Source organism: Stegastes partitus, unplaced genomic scaffold (genome assembly GCF_000690725.1).
Source record: "Stegastes partitus isolate 25-593 unplaced genomic scaffold, Stegastes_partitus-1.0.2 Scaffold927, whole genome shotgun sequence".
Lineage (NCBI taxonomy): Eukaryota > Metazoa > Chordata > Actinopteri > Pomacentridae > Stegastes > Stegastes partitus.
In genome coordinates, this window is record NW_007578658.1 from 221,304 (window position 1) to 235,267 (window position 13,964).

Here is a 13,964-nt window from a genome sequence, read left to right on the forward strand (position 1 = left end):
AACTGATATCAAAGTTGGCATTAGGAAGGAGCATTCAGGAGGACTGGCTTGTGATCTCCGAGAAACTGTTTTCCCACTCAGGTTCAAAGTGTGAGTTTAGTGCTTGAAGACTGCCTCCACTGGGAGCTGTCATCCACTTTTCTTTCTTCCTGACACTGCTCTGCATCTGTATTTGAGGTTGCGTGTTATGTTGCCTGACGTGTGCCGCTATCTCAGTCTAGATAAAGAGTCACTCCCGACTTTAGAAAAAAAAGGTGTTTTCGTGCTACAAACACTTGCCAAAATATGTCAATTTTCATTATTCTGGCTCGCTCCGGGGAGCTCCGTCGACTTATGAATGGTGTACATGCTCAAGGAGTCGAGATTTAGTGCCGGTGAAATTGTGGTTGCTGGCTAAGGTCTATTGGTTTTGAGTGAGACTGACAAGCGGGTACATTTGCCTGGAGTTGCAGCGCTGAATGCCAATCTGCATCATAGGAGCCATATTCATCTGCTGCAGCAGGTAAGCCAGAGCCGGGTGATGTTTGACATGACACTGCCATCCAGTGGCGCGATCCGTGAAGTCGTCTGTTGTTTTTCTAAATGGATGCGAGTGATTTAGCAGACGACAATCCACTGTTGGCATTTCTTTAATAAACATTTGCCAAAGGAGGAGGGAGAAGGACAAATTATTTTAGTACAAAAAAAAAAAAAAAAAGACATTGTTTCCTTGTCAAACTCAGGGGAAAGGGGGCGGGTTACGTGTTTTACTCATGATTTTACAACACCGTGGAATTCAACGTGAAAACAGCCTTTTTTTTTCTCCATTAAGTCAGATTTGCTGCAGTAGTCCAAGAGCTACCAGTCCTTATCCTCAAATAGCTCCCTGTGCTGATGCCTAATCCATCGAGCCAATCAAATGAGCCGTCATTGTTTCAACATAATCTTGGCCATTTTTTAAAAAAAAAAAAAAAAAAAAAAAAGGAAAGAGGACATGACATTACTGGTCATATTTCCTAATGGTGCTGACATAGCACATCATCCGCCTCCTTTCATTGCTAAAATAGTTTCCGCCTACTTCAGTCAGTAGTGCAAAACATTAATACTAGTCTGCCCTGGAGCAAGTACAGAAAGGCTAAGGTAGAGATTTTAAAATTTACCTGGCCTGATAAATGTACACTCAAAAAAGGTAAAAGTTTAATTTAAAAGACAGCAGAATAGATTACAAAAAAATATGAAAAATGGTATGAGCAAGAAAAGCTCCTCCGGTGTTATTCGACTGTCCCTCTGCAACGTACTCCACATTCCAGACTGAGGAGGAATACAATGCCTTACACAGATTTAAGTTATTACAAACTGAATGTGCATCTCCGGATCCGTCTCGTCTGGCCTGAGAGGCTTCAGGCTCGTGGCGGAGTCCTCAAGCCTTTTTTGTTCATCGTCACATTTCATATTTCCAGTCTTTCAGAAAGGCAGCCCTCGTCCTCTGATTGTTGCCGTCGAGTTGACGTGCGGGACAAAGCCAAGGGGTAGTGGTGGAGCCCCGACTTGGGAGGGGGAGCCCCAGGGTTGTCCTGGTGCGGGGATGGGCGGGGGAGGAGGCACGCCGTCCTTTCTGGCCATGGCGTGGTTGTACAGGTGGATGGCGCCGGGGTTGGGCTGCCCCTCCACAGGTAAAGGGCTGTGATTGTACTCGAAGCGGTGGTCCTTGTCCCCGCTGAACACCATGCTGCTGGGTCCCGTGGCTCCGGCGCCGGGGGGGAAAGGGTCCGGGTGGGCCGGTGCCAGGACCCCGGGGGCAGTGGAGGAGCCGGCAGCCTGACCGGGCCCGCTAAACACCTCTCTCAGGGTGTGCGGTGGGAGGCCTCCGCCCAGCATGTGACCCATGTAGCTGTCCCCGAAGCCCGCAGGAGTAAAAGGGGGAGGAGGCGGATGGCTGTACTCTCCCCCGTATCCGGAACCCTCTGCGGTAGGGAGAGGTGGGTAGTCTGGCTCCGGGGGTCTCCCTCCATCGCCTCCACCTGCGGATGCAATAGGGGGAGCGTGGCCGGTCTTGGGCTCGGGTGGCGGCTGCCGGTAGTCCAGGTCAGCGTGTGGAGGAGGTTCTGGAGGCTCAGGTGGTCTCTGGTCTGGGGGCAAGATAGATACTCCACCTACCTCAGACACTGGAAAACAAAACAGATACAGTTGTAATGTCCAGAAGTAGATTGTTTCTGAATAGAGATGCAACAAGAAAAACGACGATTTTGATAAATACGACAGATGAGCTTTTTCTTGACTAACTTTATGGTAAACTGAATATTTTAACGTTTTAAACTACTGGTCTGACAAAACAAAATTTTTAAAGTTACCATGTGCTCTAAAAACTTGTCACAAGCCTTATATTTTGAGATTATTAAGGTTTTATAGAACTAACATGGCAGATTCATTGGCAATTAGATTGTTTTTGATGTATTTTTCACTATTTATTTCTTTGTTTTTATCTAATTTCTTTAGTTTCTGCCAATTTAGATTGATTCAGGTACAGCTGTAAAATTAAAGGACTGAGAAATACGAACAAATGGCATCTTAATATAAGGATAATATTAGTTTCAGACTAATTAACTATCTTCCTGCTGACCTGTTGTCAACTTCTCTCATTTACTGGGGCCCTTCCCAAAGACTGTTTTCTCTGTAACTCATTCCATCTCGTAAACCGATGCTGATAAGCGCCCTCGCTGACATTTTTCGAACCAACCAACAATACGGACGCATGGTGATATTAGTAACGGTCGAAAGGCTTCTAAATGAAATGTCGTCATCGGTCCAAAACCAACATTGACAGACAGATAACACCCGTCAGCTTCAAATATTAGTTTTGTTGGAAATTGTTGCGTTAAAATAAATATGGCAGCTTTTATAGTCGCTTTCCTGTTTTGCCCGGTGAGCCTGTGCCTTTGGAAAGCGTTTAATTCTGTCTTCACCTGCCACCGAGGCGTCACGATAAAAATTAAAACAAATAAAAAGCCATAATAATATTAATTCCACCCCAGGAGAGATCTGATGTTGTCTGCAATTAGGTGCGGAAAATATGTGCATATATCAGTTCCAGCAATTGGCCTAAATGAGTCAGAAAATATCAACATGTTGATTGTCGGGAAGAATCCTTTGTTGCGCATATTTTTCTTGCTAGTCTTGGTTCACAAAGAAAAGCTATGTTGAGATGCAGGGCAGGAGGCGGCTCACCTGGAGAGACCGGGCTGGGCTCTGGAGGCTGTTTGACCTCTGGAGGTAGAAGCGGTGCTGCTGCTCCAGCAGGGTTGGTGCTTTCGGTGGCTTCTCCGCCGTCGCTCGGCTCCTGCCTCTGAGCCTGTTGAGCCTGGAGGAGCTGAGCTAGCAGCATGGTCATGGCTGTCTGTGTAGCAGCTGCGGCCTCGCCTTCAGGAATACCTGACGGTGCGGACATCGGAGGCGAAGGAGGCTTGGGCATCGGAGGTGTGCGAGGTACTCCTGCCGGGGCAGCGGGCTGGGGAGGCTTGGCGGGTGCGGGTTGGGGAGGAGGCTCAGCTGGGTCAGGGGGAGCTAAGGCTTTAGAGAGCTGCTGTAACGTCTCCTGGTTGACCTTTGTGCTCATGGACTGGACAAACTGGGCTGTGTTGGCTGAACTCTTGGGCTGGCCAAAGAAGTTCAGGAGGACTGCCAGCTGCTCCTGAGTGAACTGTGAATTTGGACCCTTTGGATCTGTAAGAAAACAGATAATTAACCTGAGCATAGGGGTTCATTATAGGGGATGAAATATTCTAACATCAAAATCCATTTAACAGATTCATCTGGAGCTGCTGACTCAACGAAAAGGTCCAGTTTATAATGATTTATTCACAGACTGAAACAAAACCTACATATGGTTGTGACACCAGTATTACAAGCTCAAGTAAAATGATTAGTCGTTATGCCAAACAGGTCCAACTAGGCTGATTCATCACTGGAATGGGACCAACTGTGACCAGGTGCTACACACCTAAACAGTGTTGTAGGTGTTACCAAAGCTCACTTAACCTCATGTAGTCACCTGCTTTAGGTGACTACATGAGGTTAAATGAGCTTGGGTAATTGTGCTAGCTATGCAGGTGTGTCTTATACAGACTTATAACCTTCACAGGACATTGGAAGGAAATTAATAAAGTGAGTGATGACTTACATTCTGGGTCAAACAGGTATTAAGGCCAATTACTCACGATGACTTTAGAGGTCATACAAGATTTGCTGTTTTGCAGCAAGAATTAAAGTAAATTTGAGGAGCTGTGTTCATATTTCCAACAGTAATACACAGAGTTCCTTGTTTATTTTGCACACCAGTTGTACTTGTCTCAGATTACCTTCATCATACTCGACACTTTGTTTGCACGTCAGCGTTCATTCAGAATAGTGCTCAAGGTTCTACATTGGTGACCAGAAAGCTAATAATAAGACAGTAGAAACCCAAACAGTATTCAAACTCACCGAGCAGTGCAGAAGCAGCTGCATTCTGGGCTTTGATACCTCCAGGGGCAGAGAAACCCTGCGGAGTGTTACTGCGACTGTCGTCGAGGCCCAGCTCTTTGCGTGGCGCCTTAGGGGCAGCAAGTTCTTCTGGCATCTGCTTCTGCCGTCTGCGTTTCTTGCTCCACAGCTCGTGACAGTCCTGCCACAGGGGAAGACTGTGGAGATGGAAACAGTTAACATGGTCATAAGTACGGTTACACACTCCAGGACGACTCTGTTGATGTGAACCATAACATACTCTGGTGGAGGCATCTTGTCCGGATCCACGTCTTTGAGAAACTCGCTGCCCAGCGCTTGTTCAGCCGTGCAGCGTTTGCTCGGGTCCAAGTTCAGCATGTGGTCAAACAGGTCCAGAGCAGATGGAGGGATGCTGAATGGCAACAGAAGCACAAGGTCACGGTGAAATGTAATGCCGGAGGGCCTATTCCACAAATATATGAATAGACATCAGGAAAATGGACTTACAAAGCAAACTCCTCTCGTAACCGTCTCCGGTACTGCTTCTTTGGTTTCATGGTGTTGAAGAAGGGAAGCTTTATTACATCTGGCCAGACAGCGGGGCACGGGCTCCCGCATATTCGGCTGAAAGACAAATTCATTTGTTGTAGCAGAATGCAGCCAAATGTGGACGTAATAGGTTGTAGAGCGGTGCATCACATTTGCCTCCACTGGAACTCATTTTCCGTCCTTCCTTTCGGTCCACAATATGTGGCGGGAAGTGAGGAAAGTAAATCAAGGAACAAGGAAAATGACACACTTGCGTTTCTTCAATTTCATAGCTCGCGGCAACAAAGAGCCGCGCAAAATTTTCGGGGTTTCCAGCTGCAGAGGCGGCCTGCCTCCACTGAATTAAGTGTTCTAATCTTTCCTCTTAACAAAGGGAGTCATGACAAAACAAGTGAAGCTTTTTAATCACAGCTCAGTGGGGTTTGTCAGTGGGAAAATCAGCACCACTTTTACTTCCTGTTTTAGATGGCTGAAACAACTCCTCGGTCCATGTGTCTGGTTAAAATGGCTTCACCGCTGCATGGGAACCCGTCTGTGGTTCCAGGGATTTTGCCTACGCTTACCTAATAAGCTCTAACTGGGCGAGTTCCTGGTTAGCTTGAAAGATGGGTTTCTTTGTGAACAGTTCTCCAAGAATGCACCTGTGATAGAAAAGACACAACGAATGATTATACTAACAAGTGACCAGATGATCAAAACCATAAGAGAGTTTAAAAACAATATACTCTTACCCGCAGCTCCACACATCAATAGCAGGCGTGTACCTCTCTTCTCCCAGAAGCAACTCTGGGGGGCGGTACCATAGCGTGATCACTTTATTGGTGTATGGTCGACTGAGAATCAAAACACGGGACAAGATTAGTACCACAATCGATTCACAACTGAAGTACATCTACCAAAAACACGGGGAGCTCACCTTTCTTCAGAGTTATACAGACGAGCAAGACCAAAGTCTGCGAGCTTTATTTGACCTCTGATTGGGAGGAAAGAACAACGCTGATTAAATCAAGTTGGGGGAAAACATCCTTGACAATGTTATCAGCAAAACAAGACCGTTAAGTCCGGTCAGGTGAGAAAAAATAAATAAAAATCCTGCAGTCTCACTTGTTATTGAGCAGAATATTGGAGCACTTGATATCTCTGTGCAGGAAATTCTTCTTGTGGCAGTAATCAAGCCCCTCCAGCAACTGTCGCATGAAAGATTTGATGTGGCTCTCGTTGAAATGGACCAGGCCCGACTCCAGCAAACCCATCAGGTCATGGTCCATGTATTCAAACACAAGATAAAAAGCACCTGGAGTGAGAGGAAATAAAAAGTTCAACAAACTTTTTTATCAACATGGATAATAAATGTCATGTACGTGTGACCAGAAACTCGTATTACCTTTATCGTTCTTGAAATCCAGAGCATCCTCCTTGTCTGTGACGATCTCCTTCATGTTTATGATGCTCTTGTGGTTGAGTTGTCGCAAAATTTTAATCTCTCGGATAGCTGTGATTGGGAAGCCTTCCTTTTCGTTGTCCAGTCGAACCTTCTTCAGAGCCACCATTTCAGCTACGAGACAAAAGAGAGAAGTAAAACTCATGACGACATCACGAGCTGGTGCCACCCGAAACGGACATTTATCTTTATAACCATTTTATCTCTAAAGAGCACAGAGAAAGGATTCAGTGTTGAATTTCCAACACTGAATCAATTCTCTACATCACAAATGAATGTGTATCTCCAAAAAAAGAAAAACTTACCAGTGTCTTTGTCTTTAGCTTTGTACACTTGACCATAGGTACCTTCTCCTGTGATTCCAATGATCTCAAACTTGTCCACGCATCGTTTTCCCCAATCTATTTCAGTTTCTTTGAACTCACCATATCTGGGGCCACAAATTCTGGGAAATACAGAAAAAGAAATTAATAAAAAAATCAACCTAAGCATACAGCAAACAGTAGAAGCAGGAAAGGAGATTTAAATGCATTATTATATACTTAGGTCTTCGGCGAAGTGTCTTTTTATCCTCGGGGGGGCTGTGCGGGGAAGATGTGCCACCGGGAAGTTCAGGGGGCAGAGGCAAGTCGGTCAGAAGTGGACGAGCCTTCCTCTCTGACTTTTTCTTCCCTGAGACGGAGCTGTCCTTCAAGCTGCAAAAATTGTAGGAGAGAGAGCATTAGCGTACTAAACTACCAAGACCAAAGAAAGACAAACGCACAACAATCTGTCATCAGCACTTCTATACCTTTCTCCTTTGTCAATGTGCTCAAGAACGGTTTGTGGCAAAGGCAGCGATGACAGAGTAGAGATGAGTGGAGCAGCAGCTCGTTCCTTGTCTTTTCCTTGTCCCGGTGCTGGTGCTTTCCTCTTGTCACGATGTACAGAGTCGTCCTTGCCCTTCGCGTCTCTGTCCCTGCTGGTCTGGTGCTCCGTGGTCCTCTTGGACGACCTGTCAGTGGGGGACTGAGGCTGGCTCGATGTGGGAGTTCTGGGTCCCTTCTCTGGCTGAGGTGGGGAGGGAGGGCGGCCCTTCCTGGTTGTGTGATTCGGTTTCGGGCTGGGCTGATGAGCGGCTGAGGAACCCTTGGTTGGAGTCGAAGTGTTGCTGGAGTTCTTGGCCTTGGCGGCGGCTTCTGCGGCTTTAGCCTTTTTCTGCTTGCTGAGCTCAGCGGCGAGGCTGGTTTTAAAGGTGAGCGTGCTCGGCGAAAGACTGGAGGGGCGACTGCGGGAGCGAGAGTGGCGGTGGCGGCTGCGGGAACGTGAATGTCTTGAGGTTGAATACGGGCTTCTGCTACGTGACCTAGCAGATCGTCTGAAAAGAAAACGACACAAACAACTCGTTAGACTGCGCCATGAACAGAAGGAAGGTATTACAGCCAACGAATTAAGGTGTCACATGCAGGAATGTTTTTAACCACTTAATAAAAAAACCAGCTAGTCCAGGCAAGCCAGCAAATATGGTTAGAAAAACCACACATAAAAATATCTGTCCTTGTTTGGGCTGGGGTTCAAACTACAGAGCACCAACCACAACTAACGATTATTATTTTAATTGGTGAATAAAACATCAGAACATGATGAAAAATGGTGATCAGTGTTTCCCAAAGCCCAGAATGAGATCCTCAAGTGTGTTTTGTGCACAACCAGAACACACTGGCATAGAGAAGTAAGGAAACCTGAAAATAATGAATCTTAAGAATTTTAACTACTTTTGTTTCTTCTAATTTCTCAAACTGATTATCAAAATAGGTGGCGATGAATGTAATGGTTAACGACTAATCGGCTAATTACCGTAGCTCTAAACAGCTAATGCAAGGAATTAGCGTCCAGCTGGTCATAAAAGAATTTTTAAAAAAACTAAATCTGCATTGAATTACACGTTTCAGATGAAATTCCTCCAAAACCTTAAGTCCCTACTGGTCAAATCTAAAGCAGCGTTTGGCATGTATTGAGCAAATCCAATATATTCACCGTGCCAGTAGAGGACACTGAACAAACGGAACACTTATCATCCCATTAGCTGCACTGTAAGTACTCACCTGACATCTGGACTTGGGCTTAGGGACTTCCTGTATGGACTTCGTGATCTCCTGCGGTTTCCATAAGGACTGGAGCCAAACTCGCCTTGTTCGTATGGACTGTGTCGGCCATAACTTGGTGACCTGCGCCAATTCACCGGGCTCGCAGGGGATCGCTTCCTTTTGTTGCTCGAGTATGAACTGGGGGACTTTGTCACACCATACGCCCCATACACATCTGAATCCCGACTGTAATACGTGGAGCTGGGGGAAAGTCTTTTGCTCCCATAAGTTGGACTTCTTCTAGATATCAGCTGGTTATAACCACCAGGGGACTGGTAGCTGTATGAATACGATGTCCCATAGGGACTTTCTGCTTTAAAACCAGGACTTCTCCTGTATGCCCTGAGGTCGTCTCGGTCATCTCTGTAAGATTGTGGAGCATCTCTGTATGCAGACGGGGGCTCTTTGTCAGACCTTGTTTTACTTCTGTGCCTTTTCGAATCCCTTTTATCTGCAGATTGTGAGGACTGAGATGAAGATGTCCTTTTACCATTTCTGTCACTGCTCCTTGTAGTGTCTCTGTGATTTTTAGAGCCACTTAGGCTTCCTCCACTCCTGGCTTTTGAAGAGTCTCTCTCACGACTCTGACGGTCCTTTTTCCTGCTCAGCTCCTTCTCCTGCTGCTTGCTCCTCTCGGATGGTCCTCTGGTTTGTTCGTCCTTGCTGAGGCACACAGCCTCCCGGTCTCTCGGGTGACTTCTGTCTGGGGTTGCTGGTCCATTATAGTCACCAAAGTCAACATCGCTGAGCCGGTCCACGGAGAGACTGTCAGCATGGGGGTCAAGTTTAGGAGAGGGGCTCCCAGAAAAGCGCTCCGACTGGGAGCTCACGTCGTCATACTCCACCAATGTCCGAAGTTCAACCTCTTTTTCAAAGGCGCTTTTTCGACCATTGTCAGGGTCTCCCGTTGTACCGGTGTGCCACAAGTCTCTATCCTTAGGCTGCCTGCGTTTCTTTCTCCTAGAAGCCGATGACCGCCTCTTCTCACGGTGTCTCTCTCGCTGAGCGGCACCGCTCCCAGGTTTACTACGCCTGTCCTGCCTATTAGCATTTCTCTGTGCAGAGGGGCTCCGTCCCCGACCCTCACGAAGCACCTCCGAATTAGGCATTTATCTACCAAATAAACGCTATAGCCACGTCGAGAATAATATTATATTATGTATTTTTTTTACCTAAGCTATGTCCCTTGCTGTGTTGTGGAACAAAACATTGGGCTAGCTGTGTAACAGGCTAGTTAGCTAACGTTACAGCAAATTCACAATTAGACAGCCAGCCAGCTAGCTAGCTAAATCACAAGCTTAACGTTAGCATTACAAAGCTAGCACGATTGAGGTTCCAGATAAAGTGAGTTACTCCAGACGATAATTCATGACACTTGGTGCCACCTGATTCTGTTGCACAAAATTCACAATATGGTGCGTAGTTATAGAGGCAGTCGATACTCAACCATTGTATTCCAGGACGGACATCTCCTAGATTTGCTAGCTAGTGCTAGTCGATGTAGCCGGCTAGTCTCCGCCAGCTAACTGTGTCCAGCTAAACAGTCGCATTCCATTTCATGGTCAAAGCACAGGCCCAAAGCACCTCCAAATTTAAAATCCAGTTCTTCTAAATTGTCACTGTCCATGCGAGCATGTAAATCCATTCACCGGATAGTGTTAAAGTGCGAGTAAAAAACTCCGTCGCCTTCTCACAAACTTCTTCTCGCCTTCCATCACACTCCAATGTGCAACAAGGAAGTGAATAGCACGCGAGTTGGCTGGATAGTCGCCGCTAGCTAGCTAGCCGCTTAGCAACTTAGCTAGCCAGCTTTCTTTTCTCCTTGCGTGGAGTTCAAGGCAACTCAGCCAATATGCAGGAAAACAATGCCATTCAAAAACACCTCCGCTCTCACGTATCCCGCCTGGATGTTTCTCCCTCCGATAACGGCATGATCCAAAAGTGGCAAACGTCCCTCCGCGTACGATGACTCCAAAAATCCCTGGAATTTATTTCAAAATAATATAACTTTGTTCGCAATGTGGCTAACGGTACAGCTCGCCTGGGCCCAGACAGCTTTCAAACTACAGGCCTTGTGCGTCGGCGTCGACCAATGGTACCCGTATGCGTAATCCAGCTCAGCGGTTACGTCAACACGAAGGGAAACCCCTACCTTCAAAATATACAGATAACAGCGCGATCGGAGGAAATATAAAAAAATGTGACATTAAAACAAAGCTGTAGTTTCCATGCGTCACGTAAACGGCACACGAGATCATTCGTCTTGCCATACAGTAATATAGGAACTTAAAGTGCATAAACACGACACACTCTCATAATCACATATTTTTTTTGTTTTTAAACTGCTGTACTACTATATAAATCCTACAATAGCATTAAACACAAGCATATAATTTAATAAACTGATTATTTCCATGCAGGCTGAAGTAAAAGTTGTGACTTTAGTTGCATGTATTGTCACATAAATGGCACGTTTTTACTTAGTAGGACACATTTTCCTGTAATTCCTTAAATAATTTTTGCACCTTATTCCATCTTAATGTTTTCTTAAACACTACTTGATTAACTTTTTTATTTGATTCTATCATCCAACACAGTCCTGAGACACACATGCATATTTTAAATATACAGTTTGTGAAATAAACTGCAGCATGTAACACAAACACGGTGTTGTGCATCAAGCTGAAGCATAAATGAGGTTAAAAAATCTCTAAAAAGTGATAGAATTTATGCCCATTTTGGCCTCTAAGCCAACTTTACAGGCTCAAGTGAAAGTTGTGACTTGCAGATTCATTAATTGTATGTTATTTAAATGATCTGGAAATGTGTTGCTACTCTACTACTAGTTTTAAATATTAAAAAAAGATCTATTTGATTCTGACATGACGTACATTTTAATCCTGCAAACCGAACATTCAAAACTCATCTGTTCTTAATCTATTACCCCTTTATTCCTAATTAAGACATGCATTTAAATGAAACACAAGGGACTATAGGGTTAATAACTCTGACAGCCCGAGCCAGGAAAAAAGTTAAATTGGCAAAAAGAAAAATCTTTGCATGCCTGGAAACAATTAGTTTTTATCAGAATGTGTCAGAGCAGCACGTATAGGACAAAATGTTATGGAATCACTGCTTTAACGGGGCACCGGGGATTCCTTTATCGCAAAATAACGCAATGAAAATCCTTCGCCGAGTTGGGTAAAAGGTCTTAAATGTTGGAGTTCAAAAAGGTTAAGGGTTGTTAAATCCCTCGTAGGTTTAACGGTAATGATCAATGTTGTCGGTGCATTTAGAGACATGCTCGGAAAAGTGAGTAACATGGAAACATACTGCACTTATTTGATAATGATAGAGGAGAATAAGAAGAATTAGTTTGACTTTCTAGATTAAAATAAGTGTCTATAACCATACTAGACTTTAAACTGAGGTGTAAAATGAGAATTAAATGGCATTTTTTGCAAAAATATTAAGTGAAATTCCTCCTGTTTTTACATTTTCATGCTTAAACGGTTTTTAAACCAGTTTCCAAAACCTGCAACAAACTCTTGTGTTGCCTTAACTGGGTAATACAGGACCATCAAAACACTACATTACAGTTTTTAACACTTTAACAAGCCTGTTTCCTGTGACCGAACATCCACAAACTGCTAGTAGCTAATCTATACCACGATAAATCAATGCTTCAGCAGCATAGCAGAGAATGAGGCTGATCAAATACGCAACACAAAGCCTGATTGCGTCAACACACACATGGGCTGCATCAAACTTTCTGTGCTCATTGTAGTCAATAGGCACCATTGAATTCTCTTTTAAGCTGCCTACAGACAGGAGGTGAAGAAATAATCAAATTAAAGCAAAAAGAATCAACAAACAACTTGAAGGGGGAAACAAAGACAAAAAAAACCTTGAAAGAGCAACGCCGCCAAACAAAAGGGAGCTGAATTCAAAGGAAGCCACCACCGTGATGCAGTTTCATGTCGGTGTGACGTGAAATCCGCTGAAAACGCCGTGACTCGCTGGCAATTTTTTTTTTATGATCGTCAGATAGCGGCTGTCCCTTTGAGTAAGGTCGAGGTCCTGAATCGGTCAAGATAAGCCGCGCTCACAGACGTATAAGCGGGGAGAAAAAAAAGCCCAACCCGTCCTAGAGGAGCCTTCGTTTGAAGATAAGTGCCTGCTCAGTGCGGGGAGAAAAAAAAAGTCAAGACTGCCAAAGATTAAACAAATACATTAGGAAGATGTTATTAGTAATATCCACTTTATTTGCCATTTCCAAATAACTCACAAAAAAAAATAATAATAATGAATTGAAATGTAAGCGTCACCTCTTGCATTCACAAACAGATAGGCTACATTAGTGGTTATGTTCAAAAGAAGTAAACATGAAGGAAACATTGAAACCGATGGCATACATACAACCATCCAATCAAAGACATAGATACCTAGATTGATTTTTTTCTTCTCCATTATTCCAAGGGTATTTATGTATATAAAAGGCAAAACAAGTTATCTGAATACCCAGTAGTGCTCATAGCTTCCACACAAACATCTGTCTTTAGTATGCCGCTGAAAACATTTGGGCCTGTTAACAATGATTATGAACGCCTCTGGAAAAAACAAAAAAAGCACTGAAATGAGACCGTGTTAAGCCGATGTTAGCAAGCACTATGGTGGTCACTTTGAGTATAGTAGTAGCAGAGACACACAGCAGTTAATGTCATGGCCTTAAGCTGAGGAAGGGATCCTTACACTGGATGTCTGATTCACTTTCAGGGGAGGAGGGGTGGGGGTGCGTTCCAATCATGGTGTACTGGAGGTTAGCCCTTAGAACCTTTAAACTGCCGCGCGTCGTCTCGTTTCGAAACTCTCTGCTGTGTGCTTTTCAGTAAACAAGAAATCCCACAGACATTCGTTTTGCATGATTTTTTTTGTAAAACACTGAACTACGTATGTGAGAACTGTGGGACTCAATGAGTGTTACGCACTTAAAAAACAAAAAAAACAACAATAGTGATGAAGATGTGTTTTTCCCGGGGGTCAGATCTCAGCTCAAGTGCTTCTACTTATTATCTTTTAAAAGTTTGCAGACAGTGTTTTTTTTTTTTCACATTTCCTCTTTGCAATAACAACAGTCGTTTTGCATAGACTCCAGTGTTGGGTGTCCAGAAATCCTTTAGTGTCAACGGTGAGCAATGCACACGCGTATTTATCCCTACATTAGTGACTTAAACTAGATTAGAGTGAAACGTGGCGGCAACCTCTGGAGGCTTTATTAAAAATATTGGAAAAATAAGTCTCAAAAAAAGAAGAGTGGCTCAGTCATAAACTAGGAATCACGGGGCAGATTTCACAGTGTGTTTTGGTCGATGCAATTTAGCCGTTAATCG

The 13,964-nt window shown here is 44.4% G+C and overlaps 1 protein-coding gene across 1 annotated transcript; it reads right to left on the reverse strand.

The window, feature by feature from the left end:
- Nucleotides 1-613: 613 nt before the first annotated feature.
- Nucleotides 614-10,577, reverse strand: cdk13 (cyclin dependent kinase 13). The gene is made up of 14 exons (XM_008293971.1): nt 8,533-10,577; nt 7,239-7,805; nt 6,991-7,143; nt 6,754-6,893; nt 6,392-6,562; nt 6,112-6,301; nt 5,924-5,980; nt 5,739-5,840; nt 5,571-5,648; nt 4,966-5,082; nt 4,739-4,870; nt 4,459-4,655; nt 3,205-3,699; nt 614-2,144 (listed from the first exon to the last, which is right to left on the reverse strand). The coding sequence occupies exons 1-14, from the start codon at nt 9,681-9,683 to the stop codon at nt 1,444-1,446; spliced, it is 4,251 nt and encodes a 1,416-aa protein (XP_008292193.1). The 5' UTR covers nt 9,684-10,577; the 3' UTR covers nt 614-1,443.
- Between the last annotated feature and the right edge of the window lie 3,387 nt (nt 10,578-13,964).